Source organism: Pteropus vampyrus, unplaced genomic scaffold, assembly GCF_000151845.1.
Source record: "Pteropus vampyrus isolate Shadow unplaced genomic scaffold, Pvam_2.0 Scaffold262, whole genome shotgun sequence".
Taxonomy (NCBI): domain Eukaryota; kingdom Metazoa; phylum Chordata; class Mammalia; order Chiroptera; family Pteropodidae; genus Pteropus; species Pteropus vampyrus.
Window position 1 is genome coordinate 736,573 of NW_011889043.1, and position 17,691 is coordinate 754,263.

A 17,691-nucleotide genomic window follows, 5' to 3' on the forward strand; every position below is an offset into this window, starting at 1 on the left:
AAGTATCTTACTTAACAAACGCTGACTGCAACTTCATACTTTTGGTTTATTTGAACTGGTGTCACTTCCCCAAATCAACTGTTGCTTGCTCAGGAGATATAAATCGATTTTTTTTTTTTAACCTAATAACGAAAAAGATATAATTATTTTCAAAATTAATAATTTACCTCAAAGTCAAGAAAGTGATCTTCTAATTAAATGCTTTTTGGTTCTGTAGACAGGCTTTCTTCATGGGCCTGAATAATTGAATAGACTGTAATGAGAGTTATATTTGAAATGTTGCAAATAAAGTAGTTTTGGAACCTTAAAAGTGCTGGGGTCTGGAATTTATTTCATATGCCACCAAAGACTAGAATTTGTGTTGAAGTCCCTTTTACTTCTCATAAGAACTATTTTGTTAAAAATAAAAAACTTGGATGGTTGTGAGTCAGCAGCCTTACTTCTCAGTCTTAACTTCCTCATATCTTTGCAGTTGAGGCATATTACCTATTTTTTTTAAAAAAGTATTTCTTATTTGAAATTAGGCTTATTTTAGATAGACTGAAATTCTAAAGATTATGGAAGAACTGAGAAATTGAGTAGTCCGTATATGAAGTATATGACAGTTCTGTATAAACCCGATTATTTGATGAATCATAGACTTCGATTAATTCTGCCTTGCCTGGCAACCTTTCATTTGGGGGAAGTGGTATATATAGTTTTCAGATTTCTCACTTTTGCTTTTCTCATCAGTAACACTGCTAGAAGGGACATGGGATAAATAAAAAAAATTACTGCTTTGGGGGCAGATTTTGTTTTGACATTTATGCATGTTAAGTTTTACGCTTCATGTAAAAGTACTTCAGTTGTATAACTGCTGTGAATTTGTGCATTATTACAGTCAATGATTTTTCCTAATTTATGCAAGAACTTTGAATCCAGGCTTCTAGTTTAAGCAGTGTTTCTCTGCTGGGATAATTTTAACTCTTAGGGGACATTTGGCAATCACAATTTGAGATGGGAGTGAATTTCTTTTGGCATCTAATGTGTAGAAACCAGGGATGCTGCTGAGCACCCTGCAGTACACAGGACAGCCCTTAACAACAAAGAATATCATCTAAATGTCAATAGTATCAAGTTTGAAAAACTGCAGTTTTTAGGTTAAGAACAGAGGTTTTATGAAATAGTGTTGGGTTTGACTACAGAAATGGGGTTAATAAGCCCTACCTTATAGAATTATTGAGTTATATGCCATGTGTGCCTTGCACGGTGTTTGGCATACAGGCTGCTACCCAATACTCTGTAAATGTTAATAGTTATCACATTATTGTCCAAAGTTGGATTCATTTAATTCATTGACTCTTTTATTCCTTCATTCATTCTTCAAACATATAATTAGTGCCTATAATGGGCTAGACAATTTTTAGTCTATATTGTATTTTACTCCTTTGACTTACAGTTTTGTTTCTGCCAAGTTTCAATGGAGAAACACCCATTCTAATATTGAGTTGGATTGGCCCATTAATTTTTTAGATCAGGTTTATCGAGGTATAATTTCCATAAAATAAAATTCACCCTTTCTGCAAATTCTTTGAGACTTGAAAATAATAAAATTTATGGTGTGGATTTGTGGTAAGAGAAATGTTTTTTGTTAAATTGGCAGTCATTTTATTTTAGGGAAAATAATATGTAGTATTAGAACATGATATCTTATAGCTTTTTAAATCTTATATTCTTAGATATATACCATGCAATCTTTATTCCAATATGGCTTTATCATAAAGCATTTTATCTCTTTTTCTCTTTTTTGTTTTGGCTTTTTTTCCCCCTCAATACAAGAAATCTCCTTTACAGACAATAGGTGAAGAACAAACCCAGAACCCCTATACTGAACTGCTTGTACTGAAAGCTCATCATGATATTGTACGATTTCTGGTACAGTTAGATGACTACAGGTAAGAAACTCTGGTTGTCCAGTTGACTCTTATTTGGAAAGAGTTTTTAGGGAATTTCATATTAAAACAACTTCAAAATTAACTCATCTTTTCTAAAAATTTAAAACTGATCATTAGTAACATTTAGTAGAAATTGATCTCTGCATCTTGACAAAATATGTATTTCAAGTCTTTTTTGCTTAGAAGTCAGGGTGTCATATTTGGTGATTAGATGGTTATTTTTGTTTGAGTTTTTTTTTGACAACTCGTATTTTTGTTAGTTTAGAGAAATGTATGACTTTAAAATTTGGGTGAGGTTAAAACTATGTTAAGGTGAATCTAAATTTAATAAACACATATGGGAAATGTTTAAATATCAGGTACCTATGAGGAATGTGCTTTTTTAGTGGAAGGTAAGTATTTAATCTGAATTTTTTATTATTGATAAAAAACCCCTTTAAAATCAATATTACTCAGCATAGGGAGTAGAGTCAGTCATATTGTAATAACTATTTTTGTTGACAGATGGTTACTGGAATTATTGTGATCACTGTAAGATATTTAAATGTTGAATCACTGTGTCGTACACCTGAAACTAATATAAAATTGTGTGTCAAAAATTAAAAATTAAAAAAGTACATTATTTTGTACTTCCTTGCTAACATGTATAATATTGTCTTTAATATACTTGCAAATAGAGATAAAAGTGTGTAGGTCATAGGACTGTAGATTTAGCTTATTACTGATCTGTATATCTGTTTTTTGAAGACTTAACTATGTGCTTATTCTTTGTAACATATATCACAATGACAATTATACAACTACATAATTGTGTAACTATTTGGTATTTATCATCCCCTATAGAACATAAACTTCATGAGAGTGGAAGCCATATTTTTCTTATTCACCACACTATCCTTAGTACATGGCACAGTGCCTTACATGTAGCAGGTAATTAATAGATAGTTAAATGAATTAATGAGTCCTCAGACTAGTAAGTGTACATGTTAATTCCCTAACCCCACTTCTGTTGTCCTGATCAATTCTTCCACTATCATCTCTAATTGTCTCTTGCCTTTGATACTGTCCTTTTTTTTTCATTTTTATTTTTGACTCCATAGGTGATTGCTACTGTGATTATTCCTAATTCTGACAGTCTCTTCTGATGTCTATTAACCTGTCTTCTCTCTGCTTTTATTATGTCTTTAGTATTTAGTTGCTCTTCCCATGTGCAATGCAATTCTACTACTACCTAGAATTAGGTCAGATTTTACAGGTTATGTCACAGCCCTGCACAACACTCCCTCAACCTCAGTCACCAACTGCAATCTCTGCCGTTTCTAGGCACCCACACTTCTGACCAACTGGCTATACATTACCTTTACCCCTTCAGGTTTGACAGTTCACTAGAATGACTGACAGAACTCAGGAAAGCACTGTACTTATGATTACAGTTTTATTATAAATGATATAATCGGGACCAGCCAAATGAAGAGGCCCATAGGGCAAGGTCTGGTTGGGTCCCACATGCAAACTCTGTGTCCTCAGGATTCATCACCCTTCAGCACATCAGTGTGTATCACTAACAGGAAAGCTTACTCAAGCTTTGGGCATCCTGAGTTCTTATTGGGATTTCATACATAGGGATGATTAAATCATTCACCACATGATTGAACTCAATTCTAGCACTCCCCTGCTCCCCGCCATCCCAGTTTGGAGGTCAGGCTGGTATCTATGACTTAAAAGCCCCAACTCTCTAATTACATGGTTGTATTTCCCACATGGCCAGCCCTATCCTTAAATTGTGTAGGGGCTCACCATGAGTCATCCCATTAGCATAAACTCAGGCGACATTTGAGGGGCCCACCTTCCAGAAACCAAAGACAAAATCCAGCCAAATTATTATACAACAACATGCTCTTCACCTTTGCCTGAAAAAATTTGCCTCATATATATATTACTAGCTTATCAACATTATTTTACTGTTGTGGTATAAGCCAACCAATCAATAACATGTTAACCACAGTATAATAACCTTCAGCCTTTTTGGTAATATTTGTTGTAGTTTGTCATAAGAGATACTCTATTTAGTCATATCTTTGAAACTAAACATCTCTGGGAAGATAGAATATTAGGCGGCTAAAATTTTCTTGTACCATATTTTATCATAGTAAATTGCTAGATAAATTAAAAATATCCCAAATAACTTCTTACACCATAATCATTAATGTTTGGGCCTTAAGGAGTCCTCAGATCATTTTGTCTAAGAAAGTTAAATAAAAAATATACAGTATACTTTTAGAATGTGGTCTTTAAATTTTTATATAGATTAACTGTTAAGATTCCATGTTCATTGCTGTCTGTCCTCCAAAATGTCTTCTTGGCTATTTTTATTACATAGAAGAAGAATCTTCTGAAAAGGTTATTTTATAATGATCATTGTCCAAAAGCTGACATTTGATTATATTTTTCCCCACAGTGGTGCTTGTGTATATTTCAGTTGTTCAGTGATACAGTAAATGTTCTGTAAAAAGTAAAAAGCTATAAATGATTGTATCAGTTATCTATTACTCTGTCAAATATCACCCCAAACTTAGTGGTTTAAAGTAGCCACTATATATTTAGCTCACTATCTTAGCTCACTGTTTTGCAGTATGGCAATTGGGGCTAGGCCTCAGTTGGGTAGGTTTTTTTTTTTTTTTTTAATCTGCACCAGGATCAACTGATCTTGGTTAGGTTCACTTATACATCTATGGTCAACAGGTAGAATTGTTGGAGCTAGCTGGTTCACAGTGGTCACAGCTGGGGTGACTGGAGGTCTCTGTGTGGTTGCTCAAGTGCATGTTCACATAGTGATCATGGAGTTCTAATACCAGCAAAAGGGCAAGCCCAATGTAAAACTTTTCAAGTCTCTGTTTGTATCACGTTTGTTGCTATTTCATTGGCTGAAGCAAGTCAGGAGCTGTCACAAATTCAGTAAGTGGATAAATAAACTTACCTCTTGATGGGAGAAAGAACTATGTCCTGTTGCAAATGGTGGCATAGGGAGGGAGAATCATTTGTGGCCATGATTGCTATCTATCACAGTGAAATCTAAATGTCCAGAATAGATGAAAAAGCCTACTTTTTGGCTTTTGCAGTAAAGTGAAGATATAGCTACATGAATCACATTTAATTCTTTGTACTTAAGTCATCACTATGTCCATATTTCCATATAACCAGGTATAAAGTTTTTCAATCAGTCACAGACCTATAGAACTTGTGTTTTGTTTTAAAAAATTCAATTCTATAAGGTACTGATAAAAATAAAAGAGTCATTATTGGTAGCAAAGACATAAAAAATCTACAAACTATATAAGTATTTATTATAAACAAGCGCTCAACATATCCTTAATAGTTTAGAATTATCTTTACCATTGCATATGTATATTATTTATGCATTGTCAAATTACCAAATACCTTAAATATTTTATCATTATAGTTTTTATGTTTTTTTTAGTTCTGTAGACATTCTGGGTTTTTTTGTCGGCTGCTATAATCCAGGTTTCACGCTTCAGATCTTTAGATAATATCAGTTTATTGAGAATTTTGCAGAAGGATTTTCTTGTTTTCTTGGTGGCTCAGCTAAAATCAGTGAGTGGAAAATTTTCTCAGATTGGTTTTTGAAGATACCAGATAAATCCTGTATAACCTAACAGACAGCTGCCTTTTCTTTTCTTCTTTAGTATTTCTTAAACATGAAGTGAGGGTCATATTGATTGGGAGATCACTAAAGAAGGCTAAGCCTCAGCAAGAGTCTTCCAGAAAATGGACTGTGCTAAAATTGCATGTAACACTCTAGTATCTGACACATTAAACTAAACTGAGTTCATAACACATTTTAAGAATAGTTTTCTCTGTTGCTCATTTGACCATTCCTTGCTACTCCAGGAAACAGACAAGGTTATGTAGGATGGTGATCATGACTGGAAAAGAATCAGGTGACCCATGAAATGCCAGACTGGAGAACAAAATGTGCCCCTAGGATGGCTAGTGAAGCTGTATATTCACAAGACAAACTAAACAAACGCAGTATGGTATGACAGTTCACTAACAACAAATAATATGTTACATCTTTAAGAAAATATTCTTAAGCTAAGAGTAACTTTTTCACTAACATTCGGAGAAAAGAAATCAATAGTCAAGATGATTTAGATCCTCCTAATACCTGGGCTCCCTGAGAAGCAGACAATAAAATGGAGTTAAGCATGCAGAAGATTTATTGGAAACATCAATGAAGGGAAAAGAATAGAGGCAGGATTGGACAAGGGAAGCTGTCTCAGACTATGATGCAGTTGTGACAAAATCTCTGTAAGCCCAGTGGGGAGCTCAGGAGGAAAGAATGCCCTTTAGAGCTCCTCACTCCTCCTTCAGAGGAGTCTGCTTTGGGTGGAAATAACATAACTTTTTGCCCTACTTTGCTCAGTCATTGGCTGAGGCTCAACCAAGAACGTGTCCCTGGCTTCCACCACTTTGCTTAATCACAGTGGCTGGGGGCCAACTGTGATAGTATGATTTTGGCTTGAAGGCCGAAATGGACCCTGAAGTCAGCAGCTGGAGGCAGATAACCACATTCCTCACAGCTGGGCAACTAGTCCTCTCTGTAAGGGATATCTGTAAATCAAGATCTATACTGCCTTTTCTATACAAACTTTATCTTGGGATCAGTAATAATTGATGAGAGGAAATTTCTCTTTATAGAAGAATTCAAAGAATCAGAGAATTGGAATATTGTAATTTTGCAGCCTCTAATAGAATAACAAATTTAGGCAATAGCAATTAACATTACACACACACACACACACAGACACACACAGCATCACCCCGCCCTGCACCCCCGACCACCAGAAATTATATTTCCTGGTGGACTATACAAATTGGCTATGAAGTGGCCTTACCAAACAGTCAAATTTGAATCTGATTCAGTCTCTAGATCTATTTATCAGAAATACAGGGGACAGAGGTGTTTGTTAAATGATAACCCAGGAAGGTAGCTAGCAAAATCCAGACTGTGAGAACTGTAAAACAAACTCTTAATTGCAAGGAAAAAATTATGAAGAATCAATAGAATAAAAGAAACTTTGGAGATATATTGACCGGTTACAATGTATAAACCTTATTTAGATCCTGATTCTACTAAAAAACTGAGACAATCAGAAGAATTTGATCACTGATTGGGTATGTGGTGACATTAAGGAATTAAATGTCGTTAACTAGTTGTGATATAAAAGAGTTCTAAAAGATATATACTAAAATATTTACTGATGAAATGAAATATAGTGACTGGGCTTTGCTTCAAAATAACGTGTGGAGGAGGGATTGTTTGTGGTACAGATAAAACAATGCTGACCATGAGTTGATAATTACTGAAGATGGGTGATAAATACCTGAGGATTTTTGTTATACTGCTTCCACTTTTATGTATATTTAAATTCTCCATAATGAAAAGTAAAAAAAAAAAAAAAAGAATGTACATATATTTGTTATAGAGGAAATAAAAATGCCAGTTTAAAAGGTATTTTATTACATAAAATAAAACTTAGATATTATTAGATGCAGAAATTACACAGATGGACCTGAACATATTAGCTTAATAAAGTAATAACTGGCAAAAACTGGATTAAAGAACATGGCATTGGTATGTAACCACAGTAGGTTTCCTAATAACTTCACCCAGAGTTAGGTCGACTTATTCACTGAATCACTGGTGCAGCTGGACATCTGGAAGCCTCTCATTCAGATACAGGCTTACCTCAAAAACAAAAACAAAGCAGAATGTTCCCTCTCCATGAACAGACAAATCCTCAGACAGAACTCAGAAGAGTCTGAACAGAGCATGCTCCATTCATTCTCTCAAACTCATTGATTAGATCAGTGGAGGAGGGAGAGGCTAGGGATGCTTCTCTAGTAGTAGAAGTTCCTTCGTGGAAACTTGAGCTCAGGGAAACGGAGGTTCCCCCTAATAGAAGTCACAGGAATTTTTTGCTATTCTAATACTTGTAAACTTGATATGTAGTTTAGCTTTGTATTTGTGATTTAGGGGAGGGGAGAATTTACCAAAGGTTTTACTTTTGCAAAGACCATGGGACTCTTCCCAGCTTCATTCTGTTTGTGAACCAAAGAAAGGTCTTAGACATTCAGATATTAAAGTTGTTAGTATTTACATTTTTCTTAATGAAAGAATCAGAGACATTAATGTGTATAGCTCCTGAAAATGCTTTGAAGTTCCTTTCAAGTTCTCTTACAAGTTTCTATTTATATTTCTCTAGTTTTCTTCAAGTAGTTCTAGCATACAACTACTTAGGTAAAAATCTATTCTAAATGAAAGTTTTACTATTTTTCAGTTTTGTTTGGTTTCTGGTATTGTAGTAGCATTTTCAACTTTATTTTAATTGTAAAAAATATATACTATTTTAGTTGCATCATGTATTAGAAAGTACTTGTGGGTTAGATGGGAAGTTAGTTAACCACAGGGATTTTCTATATTGTCATAATAGTCTATATTTTCCCATTGCTTTATGGTTAGGTAGATACTGAATACAGGAAGGTTTAGGTTTATGGGCTTTACTTTTTATTGTGTCCTCTAAGGTTATATTTGCATCTGTAGCACCTTTGACTTGATTGAAATAAATTCACATAAGAACTATTAAATATGCACTTAGGTAATAGACATAGGAATTACTTGTGAAAATATTTTATTGTACAAATCTTTGTGAAGTTTTGCTGTGCTTTGAGCCCATAGTTGGCAAGGATGAGAGTATTTTCTTTGAGATATTCAAAGGGCAAGTGTTTAAAGGGAATGATTTCTATAAATTAGAATAAGTAGAAATGAGATTTCTCAGTGGATACATGATCTGGACCCTGTAGCATTAATTAGTAATATAGACTGTGAACTTTTCAAGGGCAAGAACAGTCTCACTGATCTTTACTCTTAGTGTGTGTGTGTGTGTGTATAATTATTTAGTATTTAATATATAGTTAGTGCTTAAGTATTTTTTGAATGAGTGAATCATTGACTCACAATAAATTAGGTCTCATAATCATAGAGAGAGGATGGAACATTCTAGAAGCTCTGTTAGGGGTCTTTATTAAACCATGCTTCACCTTGTTAAACTTGTTTTCATGCATTTCATTTTTTCTTAGTCATCTAATTATGTAGTCTTAATGAATATTTTTAAAAACTTGGTTTCTAGTTAAGAAAACTTGAAGGATATGCATAAGAATGGGACAGGAGCATGGGAAAAATAAAAGGAACTTATTGTGTGTGGTTTTCTGGGTTTAAAAATTTTCAAATTTCTATTTTTGTTGTGACAATATATTGTACATTAGTAGTGATAAAAAAAGACAGCAATAGAAATATACAAGAGAATTAAAGGCCTGAATAATCTACCAACTGGGTAATTCTGAGCAATAAAAAATTGACTGTGATTTCATGCATTACTATTGAACATTGTTTAGATTTAACTTTTGTTCACTACTGATTGAATTAAAGTTTGAGGTGAAATGCTTTATACTTCATTTCTAAACTCTCAACTGTTGTTCAATCATCTCTCCTTGTGAACTCATGAGATTCAGACATGATGAAACAATAATGAGGAGTTAAAAATCAAGGTTAGAAAAAAGATATTTTAAACCTGCAGTCTTCTAAAATGGAGAAAAACAATTATGAGAGTTTCAAGAATCAATAGAAATCGATGTTCTGAGTAAGGAAAACCTAAAACTTTGAGTCCTGCCCTCCCACCATCACTATACAAATAAAAAGAAATTAATAGGTCTAGAAACATAAGCCATTGCAGGTTTATGTCTAGCAATTAGTTTTGAAACTCAAGGCATTGATTAGAATTATAATTTAGGAAATGTATGTAATTAAGCATAAGAAATTATATCTAATTTAAAAATTTTAATCTTCAGATCTTTTATATATTTCATTCTGAAATAAGAATAAATGTTAGGCATAGATTTAAAAATAACTGTATAGTTTCTAATTCATTACTTAAGAAGTTTTAAAAGTCCTTTTCATTAAAAAGATATGTAGTTCTATATTAAAATATTATTAACAGACTTTGTCAGACTGTATTTGACCAATTTCCTATCCCCTGGGTAATCTTTTAGCTCCTACAGTAGGCAATGTAATCAAAGGATTTTGAAATGGGTACTGAGTATAGGAATTGTCAGAGCCAGTGAAGACAACAGTTAGTATGGGATTTTGAAACTGAGTATGAGAAATTTGAACTTGAAGCTCAGTTTGGAGTGTTAAGGAAAGTGTTACTTGTCTGTAGTGAGATTTTATGGATCTTATATAGGGGTAAAATTCATGAGAACAGATACTCTCAGAAACAAAGTAATTTTTGTGTCCTAGTGTATCAGTTCTCTACTTTTCCCTGAATGATATATGTATGGCTAACCATGTTTACTTTAGTGAAGACTTTCAGAGCATACCCAGATTTTGTGAAACCTAATAACAATCTTGCAAGGAAGTACAAGTTTTCTAAATGCTGTGGCTGCTAGTGGAGTATTATTAATGGTTGTTAACTCGAAGGAGTCAGTTACATGCACTTCATAGCTGGCTCTCTATAATACCACTTCTTTCTCTCCTATTCAAAAAAGCAAACCTGAATTCAAGTGAATAAAGTCATAGTATGGGAACAACTGGGTATCTGTTTTGTTTCATTAAAGGGTCACTTACAAACTTGTGTACTGCATTAATAACAAATAACTTGATATGCTTACAGTGTGATCGCTGTATGCCACTGTGCTGGGACAGTGCTTAAAAACAGTTCTTTCTTGATTTTATTGTAATGCAGTCACTATGACGAATATTCCTGTGTAACAAGTTATTATTCTTGATAGTGTCACAGATATCTTCCCTACAAAATATAGATGATTGTTTCTTTACGTATAGTGAAGATGGGCAGATAAAGGGGAACGGTAAGTTATAACTGAGTTCATCAGAGCTCTTTTTTCATGCTATGAAACAAACTTCCCTTTACCTCTTTGCATTTCAAACATTTTCACTAAAAAACAAAACCCTCAAAAAACCCCCAAACCTTCAAAACCAAGAACATGGTATTCATATAAAAAGACTAAAGAGCTAAGAGGGATTAAAAGAGAGATCTTGGCTTTAAATAGTAGATTGAAAATATTTTTACAGATAAAATGATAGAAATAATGAACTTATCTAAGGACATGATTTCTTTGTTCCACTCCTGGACTATCACTTCCTATCAGTGAAGCTGTTCCTCAGCTTGGCTTCATGACACCTAAGTCAGGGTTTAATCATGTCATTTTAAAGTAAGGAAGGACTTTAAAGATCATTTACAGATCTGCATTCTAACATTGCAGTTTATTCATTGTAACACTGTAAATGGTCTCATTTATCTTTGGATTCTCGGTACTTGGCATAAAACCTAGAAGTTATTCCATCAATATTTTGTTAAATCAGCTTAAAGAACTTAATCTGCATTAATATTAGTAAACCAGAATACCATTAATAAGGTTTGATAGTTCTTAGTAATCTTAACACTTAAACATCATTAGTGATTTTTTTTCTTGACCTTTTTTCTCTAACCAGGTTTGCATCTGCTGGTGATGATGGAATTGTAGTTGTGTGGAATGCCCAGGTGTGTATTGATTTTGTGTGGATTGTGTAATAAAGACATGACTGTATAGTTGAGTATGCATTCATAAACACTATCTGGGAATATACCTGCATGTTAGTAGACCAATACTAATACTTGAAAAGGGACAATTAGGATGAATTCATTTAAGATGGGAACCAATATTTCATAATAGAGTTATTTAATTAGGATTTTGTTTCTGAGAAGCAAATACCATATTATGAAAAAAAGTTTTAATCTTATTGAACAAAATTGAAGTTATCAATAACTGTGCAGTGATTCTGAAAATAAATCAAGTGTTGATTTTTGTGGGAGACACAATTTTAAAATTGTTTGATTGCATGATATTACATGCTTCTCATGTTTGAATTTAATAATAATATAATAAAAGGCTTGTTTTTTCCAAAAATATTTAAAGCTTCACCAAATTTCTCCTGGGCCTCTTTTCCTGATCCTTTGATGCTCAAATTATTCTCTTTGAACTATTTATCTTTTCTCTTGTTATCTCTTCGACTCTGTCAGATCCTCATTTTTCAATGGCTCTGCCTGTGATTAAAGCAGTTCTTTAACATTCATGAAATGCTACAACCTTGGAAAGATTTGCAATTTGTTATATTTACATTGTATTTTTGTATGTTTACTACTTGGGAAATCTGTGAGAGACTGATGGATGAAGACTGGATGGGAATAGCTATTACTGTTAAATAGAAAAAGACAGAATGGAGGCTGACGTTATGAGTGGTGGCTATATTACTGTTTGTTGTTGTTTTTATGCTGCCTGTTTTTCCTTCCACAACTTTATAACTGTGGAGACTTAGATAACAAATACTTGGATAATGAAGACTTTCTATTTTTTCCTCTAGATTAAGTTATTGATATTTTTATGCTTAATTTATCCAATTCTTAAAATCATATGGAAAGAATATCCTTTAAATTTCCTATAAAATATGCTATAAATAGTATTTTCTATTAGAAAATAATTAAAATTGTTTATGCTACTCTGTCTGCACCTGTTTAGATTCTTTTTGATTACTTAAATTATAAGATCTAAGTAATTTCAAATAGAGTATATATATTTTCTACATGGCGATTCTTAATGTTGTCATTTAAGATTATTTAAATTGCAAAATATGAACCTATTAACATTTTTATTGATATTTCAGACAGGAGAAAAACTTTTGGAACTCAATGGACACACACAAAAGATAACTGCTCTTATTACATTTCCTTGCTTGGAAAGTTGTGAAGAAAAAAGTCAACTGATCTTGACAGCTTCTGCTGATAAAACAGTTATTATATCCTTAAATCTGGAAGAGAGAGAAATAACTATAGTGACCCAAGGGACCAGTAAATACATTATTAGTCTTTAGCCTCTTGAAGTCAGTCTGTACATTCCTGTTTCGCCGAAATGTTTTGTTCTAGCTTTCATAAGACACTTCTTAAAAGCATTAGGTAACTAAAAAGTATTAGACTGGAAATAGCAGGCTAAGGTTTATTATTGATGGAAACCCCACGACTAAAGCTGTTCCTTCCAGTTACCATTATGTTATGCAAAATGGAGGAAATGGAGAAAGAGGGCTTAAGGATACTCATTATCTCAGTTTGCTTTTGAATTTAGAGAAATAAAGGTGAGTTGGACTGGAGAGTAATTCACAGTTTTTTCAGCTTATTGTACAGCAAAAGAAACTTAATGGTCCCAACCCATAAGAACCTTTTGAGTGACACAGTCTGATAGAAAAATGAATTACCAATTGCTCTATGTTCAATATTAATGTTTAATATTTAAAAATAATTTTTAAAAGTAAGTTATCTTTCTTTTCCTTATACTTTTAGTTAAGAATTTAACTAATTAGTAAAGTTTTATAAAGTGCTTATGTGTGCAGGCATTGGTTTTACATATGTTAATTCTTACAATAAATATTTTTATTCTTATTTACCAATAAAGGCAAAGGAGGTTAAGTAACTTTTCCAAGGTCTTGTGGCAAGTGTAGGGCAGAAGGCAAAGCAGTCTGACTGCAGAGTCAGAGTTCTGAACTACTATATAATATTGCCTTTCTAAAATATTTTCCTTAAACAAATTCAGCTCTTTAATATTTGTATGAGGAATTGGATTTGTGAAGGCCATAGCCAAATGTTATGGATAACTGTCATCTTTCATTATCTTTTTCCTAAAGGTATCATAGATTAGCTTAAAAAGTCTGTGCTTATTTGAGAATTCTGTTTAAACAGATTCAATCATTAGTGAAGTAAGTTTCAGAGTAAGCCCAAAGGAGTCAGTGTTTCTCAGGCTTCTGTAGTTTATGACATACTTTAAATGAGCTTATCAGCTGAAGTGATTTCTAAACATTGTGAATAGGTGAAAACATTTCAAGAAAAGATTAAATGGGGAGAACTATATTTTGGGTGATTACAGTATTACATAAAAAGGGTTTAAAATTCACTCATGTTAGAATATTTTTATTACTACTGCTCTATTGAGGCAAATATTTTATGGACTAAGGCTCTATAGTTTTTGTTGTTTTGGTTTCAGCATCACATCAGTATAATCTCTGCAAAAGTAGAATTTAAAATCCTTTTTATTGGACTATTCCTAAGATACTATAATAATATTTTGAGGCAATTATTAAAATTACTGTTATAGTACGGAGATGAGTTGTTGGGACAGTATCAGTATAAACTTCACCTGTAAATGATAGTATAGTCATTTCTTTTGCTGAATGATATTTCTTGTTAAAAATAATTCTAGACAGTTCTTTTACTCAGATGAATTCTAAATTTACTCTGCTTGGGCCTTCACTATTAACTAAGGGTAGATTTTTAAATTTTTGTCAAGTGATAGGCTTAAAAGTTCACATATACATATGTACTTATACATATTTGATAGGTAAATGTCTTCCCAGACATGATGTAAAATTTATATCTTACCATAGGAAATGTGAAAAATTAGAAAATCATTATATTCCTTAAGTCAAACTAACTTTGGACATTTTATGAGAGGTCCTCTAATTATCTTAATATATATGCAGGTAATAGGAATACACCATTACTCACTTTTTTGAATCAGGATAACAGTAGTAAATTATGCCATGTGCATTGAAGGAGCTTTCGGTAAATATTAATGGATGTGGTCGTGTTTAGTTTAAATACTTTATGTTAAATACTTATTAGATTATGGTGGACTATTTTGGAGAATAAACCTTAAAATTTAAAGTCAAAATACTTAATGCCTGTAATGGTTTAGTTTTCAGATCATCCATTCTGTTGGCATTTTTGAATAGTTTGGTAGTAAAATTTTTCTTAAACTTATTTTAGATTGTAGGCCTGCTACAATTAGTTGAGGACTTACTGTATGAATTAACTTTAGTAATATAAACATTAAATATTTTATGCTTTATTTTCTTCCTAACTATGTAACATTTGTGATTTAATTATTAGTAAAGTTATAATTAAGATTTTAAAATTTAGCTTAGAAATTATTTCTTAACATAAATTTAGGTTTGGAATTGTGATACTGGCCGACAAGTTCAGAAAGTATCGTGTTTCCAGTCTACTGTAAAGGTAAAATCTTAAGCAGATATTTTATGATAATCTTTTTGTCTCAGAGAAAATTGTTTAGTAAGTTAGATGAAATTACTTTTGTAGGTTTTAAAAATTATTTCTTCCAGACATACCTACAGTTATTTGATTCTTCTAAGATTAGAGTTTTGGGAGCATATATATTAAATGCTAGAATGTTTGAATTTGAAATTAAGAGTAAGGGACAAATCTCTACAGCAAGATAAGGAAAAATGTAGTACTAGTATGTGTTTAGTAGGTAGTTTTAGAAAGAGACGACTTGCAGAATTACTCTATCACAGTAGCTAGTCTGCGTCTTTATACTTTGAACTAAAATTGTGGAGTTATTTGTTCCTCAACCTTTGCCTTCTATAAGTTCATAAAGATAAGACATATCAGTTCCAAAACAAAATCTTATATGATTAATTGATTGTTACTAGCAGGTTCATTCATTTTACAGATATGAATTAGGGTTTATTATGTGATAGGATCTCTGCTGCATGTTAGAGAAACAAATTTGGATAAGACTTGGTTACTTTGATTCCTACGGAAGAAATGACCTTAAATATTCTCAGAAACTGCCACTGTTTTTCAATAATGTCAGCAAGTTTGGGGAAAGATACTAGTACAATGAGATAATGTTCCCTCATTTGCTTTAAAGATAACTGATTTCTAAATTGGAGTGAACACTTTTTAAGAAAAAATGTAAAAAGAATTGCTGTGTGCCAATTGTCAAGCATCTTATGCTGCTGTACTATTATCAATTTAGTAAAATTTCTGGGGTAGAAAGCACCATTTACTATATGCTGTATCCATTTTAACAATGGACCATTTTTGAAGAAGTCATTAAAGTATTGACTTGATCAGATCTTTATGCTTTATTGGATCTGAAAGATGCCGCTTTTAAATTCCTTAAAATATACTCTTGCTTTCTATCTTCAGTCATTGATTTTCAAATGAGAATACATGAATTGAAGGAACAGGGAAGGAGTAAAAATTTAGTGTACTGACGAAATTCCTTTGGTGAACTGTCTTATGAACTATTCAGTGAAAAGTGTCTTATTCCAGTATGGTGAAAGTACCTATTAAAGGAGTTTATTGTAATGTCAGTTAGGTAGTTGTATTTACTCCTGCTATGATTCCATTTCACATTAAAAAAATGTTAAAAATAGCATTTCACTCACTTTAGTGATTCAATCGTTCTTGAACAGATCATTTATTAAAGAAATTCAGATCCCAAATAAATGTAAAAAATACTATTTTTTGAACTAGCAAAGTTTTTATAAGGGTTGGTATTAGCAAGGAGGTGGTGAAATTGGCATTTTATTACTGTTGGGAGTATAAATTGATATGATCTTCTGGAAGGCAGTTTGGCATTATGAGTGAGCCTGAAAAAAATGATTACATGAAGTGGCCCAGTGATTCAACTTTTAGAAGACTCTTTAAAGGAAATAATAAAAATCTTGGGCAGAGATTTATGAACGAAAATGTATATTACAAATATATTTTATAAGTGGATGATTGGCAGTATCCTAGATGTCTTACAGGAAAATAGTTAAATTATTGTAGATATATTTATTAAAAATGGTAGTTCAGAAGAATAAATAGTTTTGAAAATGCTAAGAAAATGTCGAGTAACAAAAGCAATATATTATCCTCAAAAAAGTACTAGCAAATCAAATCTAACAGCATATTAAAAGGATTATACACTTGACCAAGTGAGGTTTAATTCAGGAATATGAATTTAGTTTAACATAGGACAAAAAACATGATGTCAACAGATTCAGAGAAAGCATTTGAAAGACCCCAACACCTTCTCACGATAAAAACTACTCAACAAACTAGAGATAGTTGAGAACTTCCTCAATCTAATAAAGAGCATCTATGAAAACCCCACAGCTAACATGGTATTAAATACTGAAAGACTAACTGAATACTTTCCTGCTGAGATCAGGAACAAAACAAGGATGTCTACTCTTGGTACATCTATTCAACATTGTACTGGAGGTTCTGACCCAGGACAGTTAGGCAATATAAAAGAAATAAAAGGCACTCTTATTAGAAAGGAAGAAATAAAACTATATTCACAAGCAACATGATCTTCTATAAAGAAAATTAAAATCCATGACAAAACTATTAGAACTAATGCATTTACAAGGTTTCAGAATACAAAATCAGTATACAAAAATTAATTGTATTTCTGTACATTAGCAGTGAACATTCCAAAAATGAAATCAAGAAAATAATTCATTTACAGTAGCATCTAAATGATTAAAATACTTAGAAATAAATTTAAAGAAGAAATATGTGACATGTACACCAAAAACTACAAAACAGTGTTGAAAGACACTAAAGAAAATCTAAATAAATGGAAAGACATCCTTTATTCTTAGATCAGATTTAATATGTTTGAGATTGCAATACTACTCAATCTACAGATTGGACACAAATCTACAAAATCCTAGCAAGCTTTTTTGTTGTTGTTTTGTAGAAATTGACAAGCTGGTCTAAAATTCATGTAGAAGTGCAAGGGACTAGAATAACTAAAAAAATCTTGAACAAAGTTG

General features: G+C 32.3%; 1 protein-coding gene across 1 annotated transcript in view; it reads left to right on the forward strand.

Moving 5' to 3' along the window:
• The window catches only part of WDR41 (WD repeat domain 41), a 49,681-nt gene that overhangs the window by 2,605 nt on the left and 29,385 nt on the right, over positions 1–17,691 (forward strand). The window contains exons 2-5 of the mRNA XM_011375123.2: positions 1,819–1,934; positions 11,524–11,572; positions 12,733–12,864; positions 15,065–15,127. Coding sequence (XP_011373425.1) covers positions 1,819–1,934; positions 11,524–11,572; positions 12,733–12,864; positions 15,065–15,127 — 360 coding nt within the window. The remainder of the gene's footprint in view (positions 1–1,818; positions 1,935–11,523; positions 11,573–12,732; positions 12,865–15,064; positions 15,128–17,691) is intronic.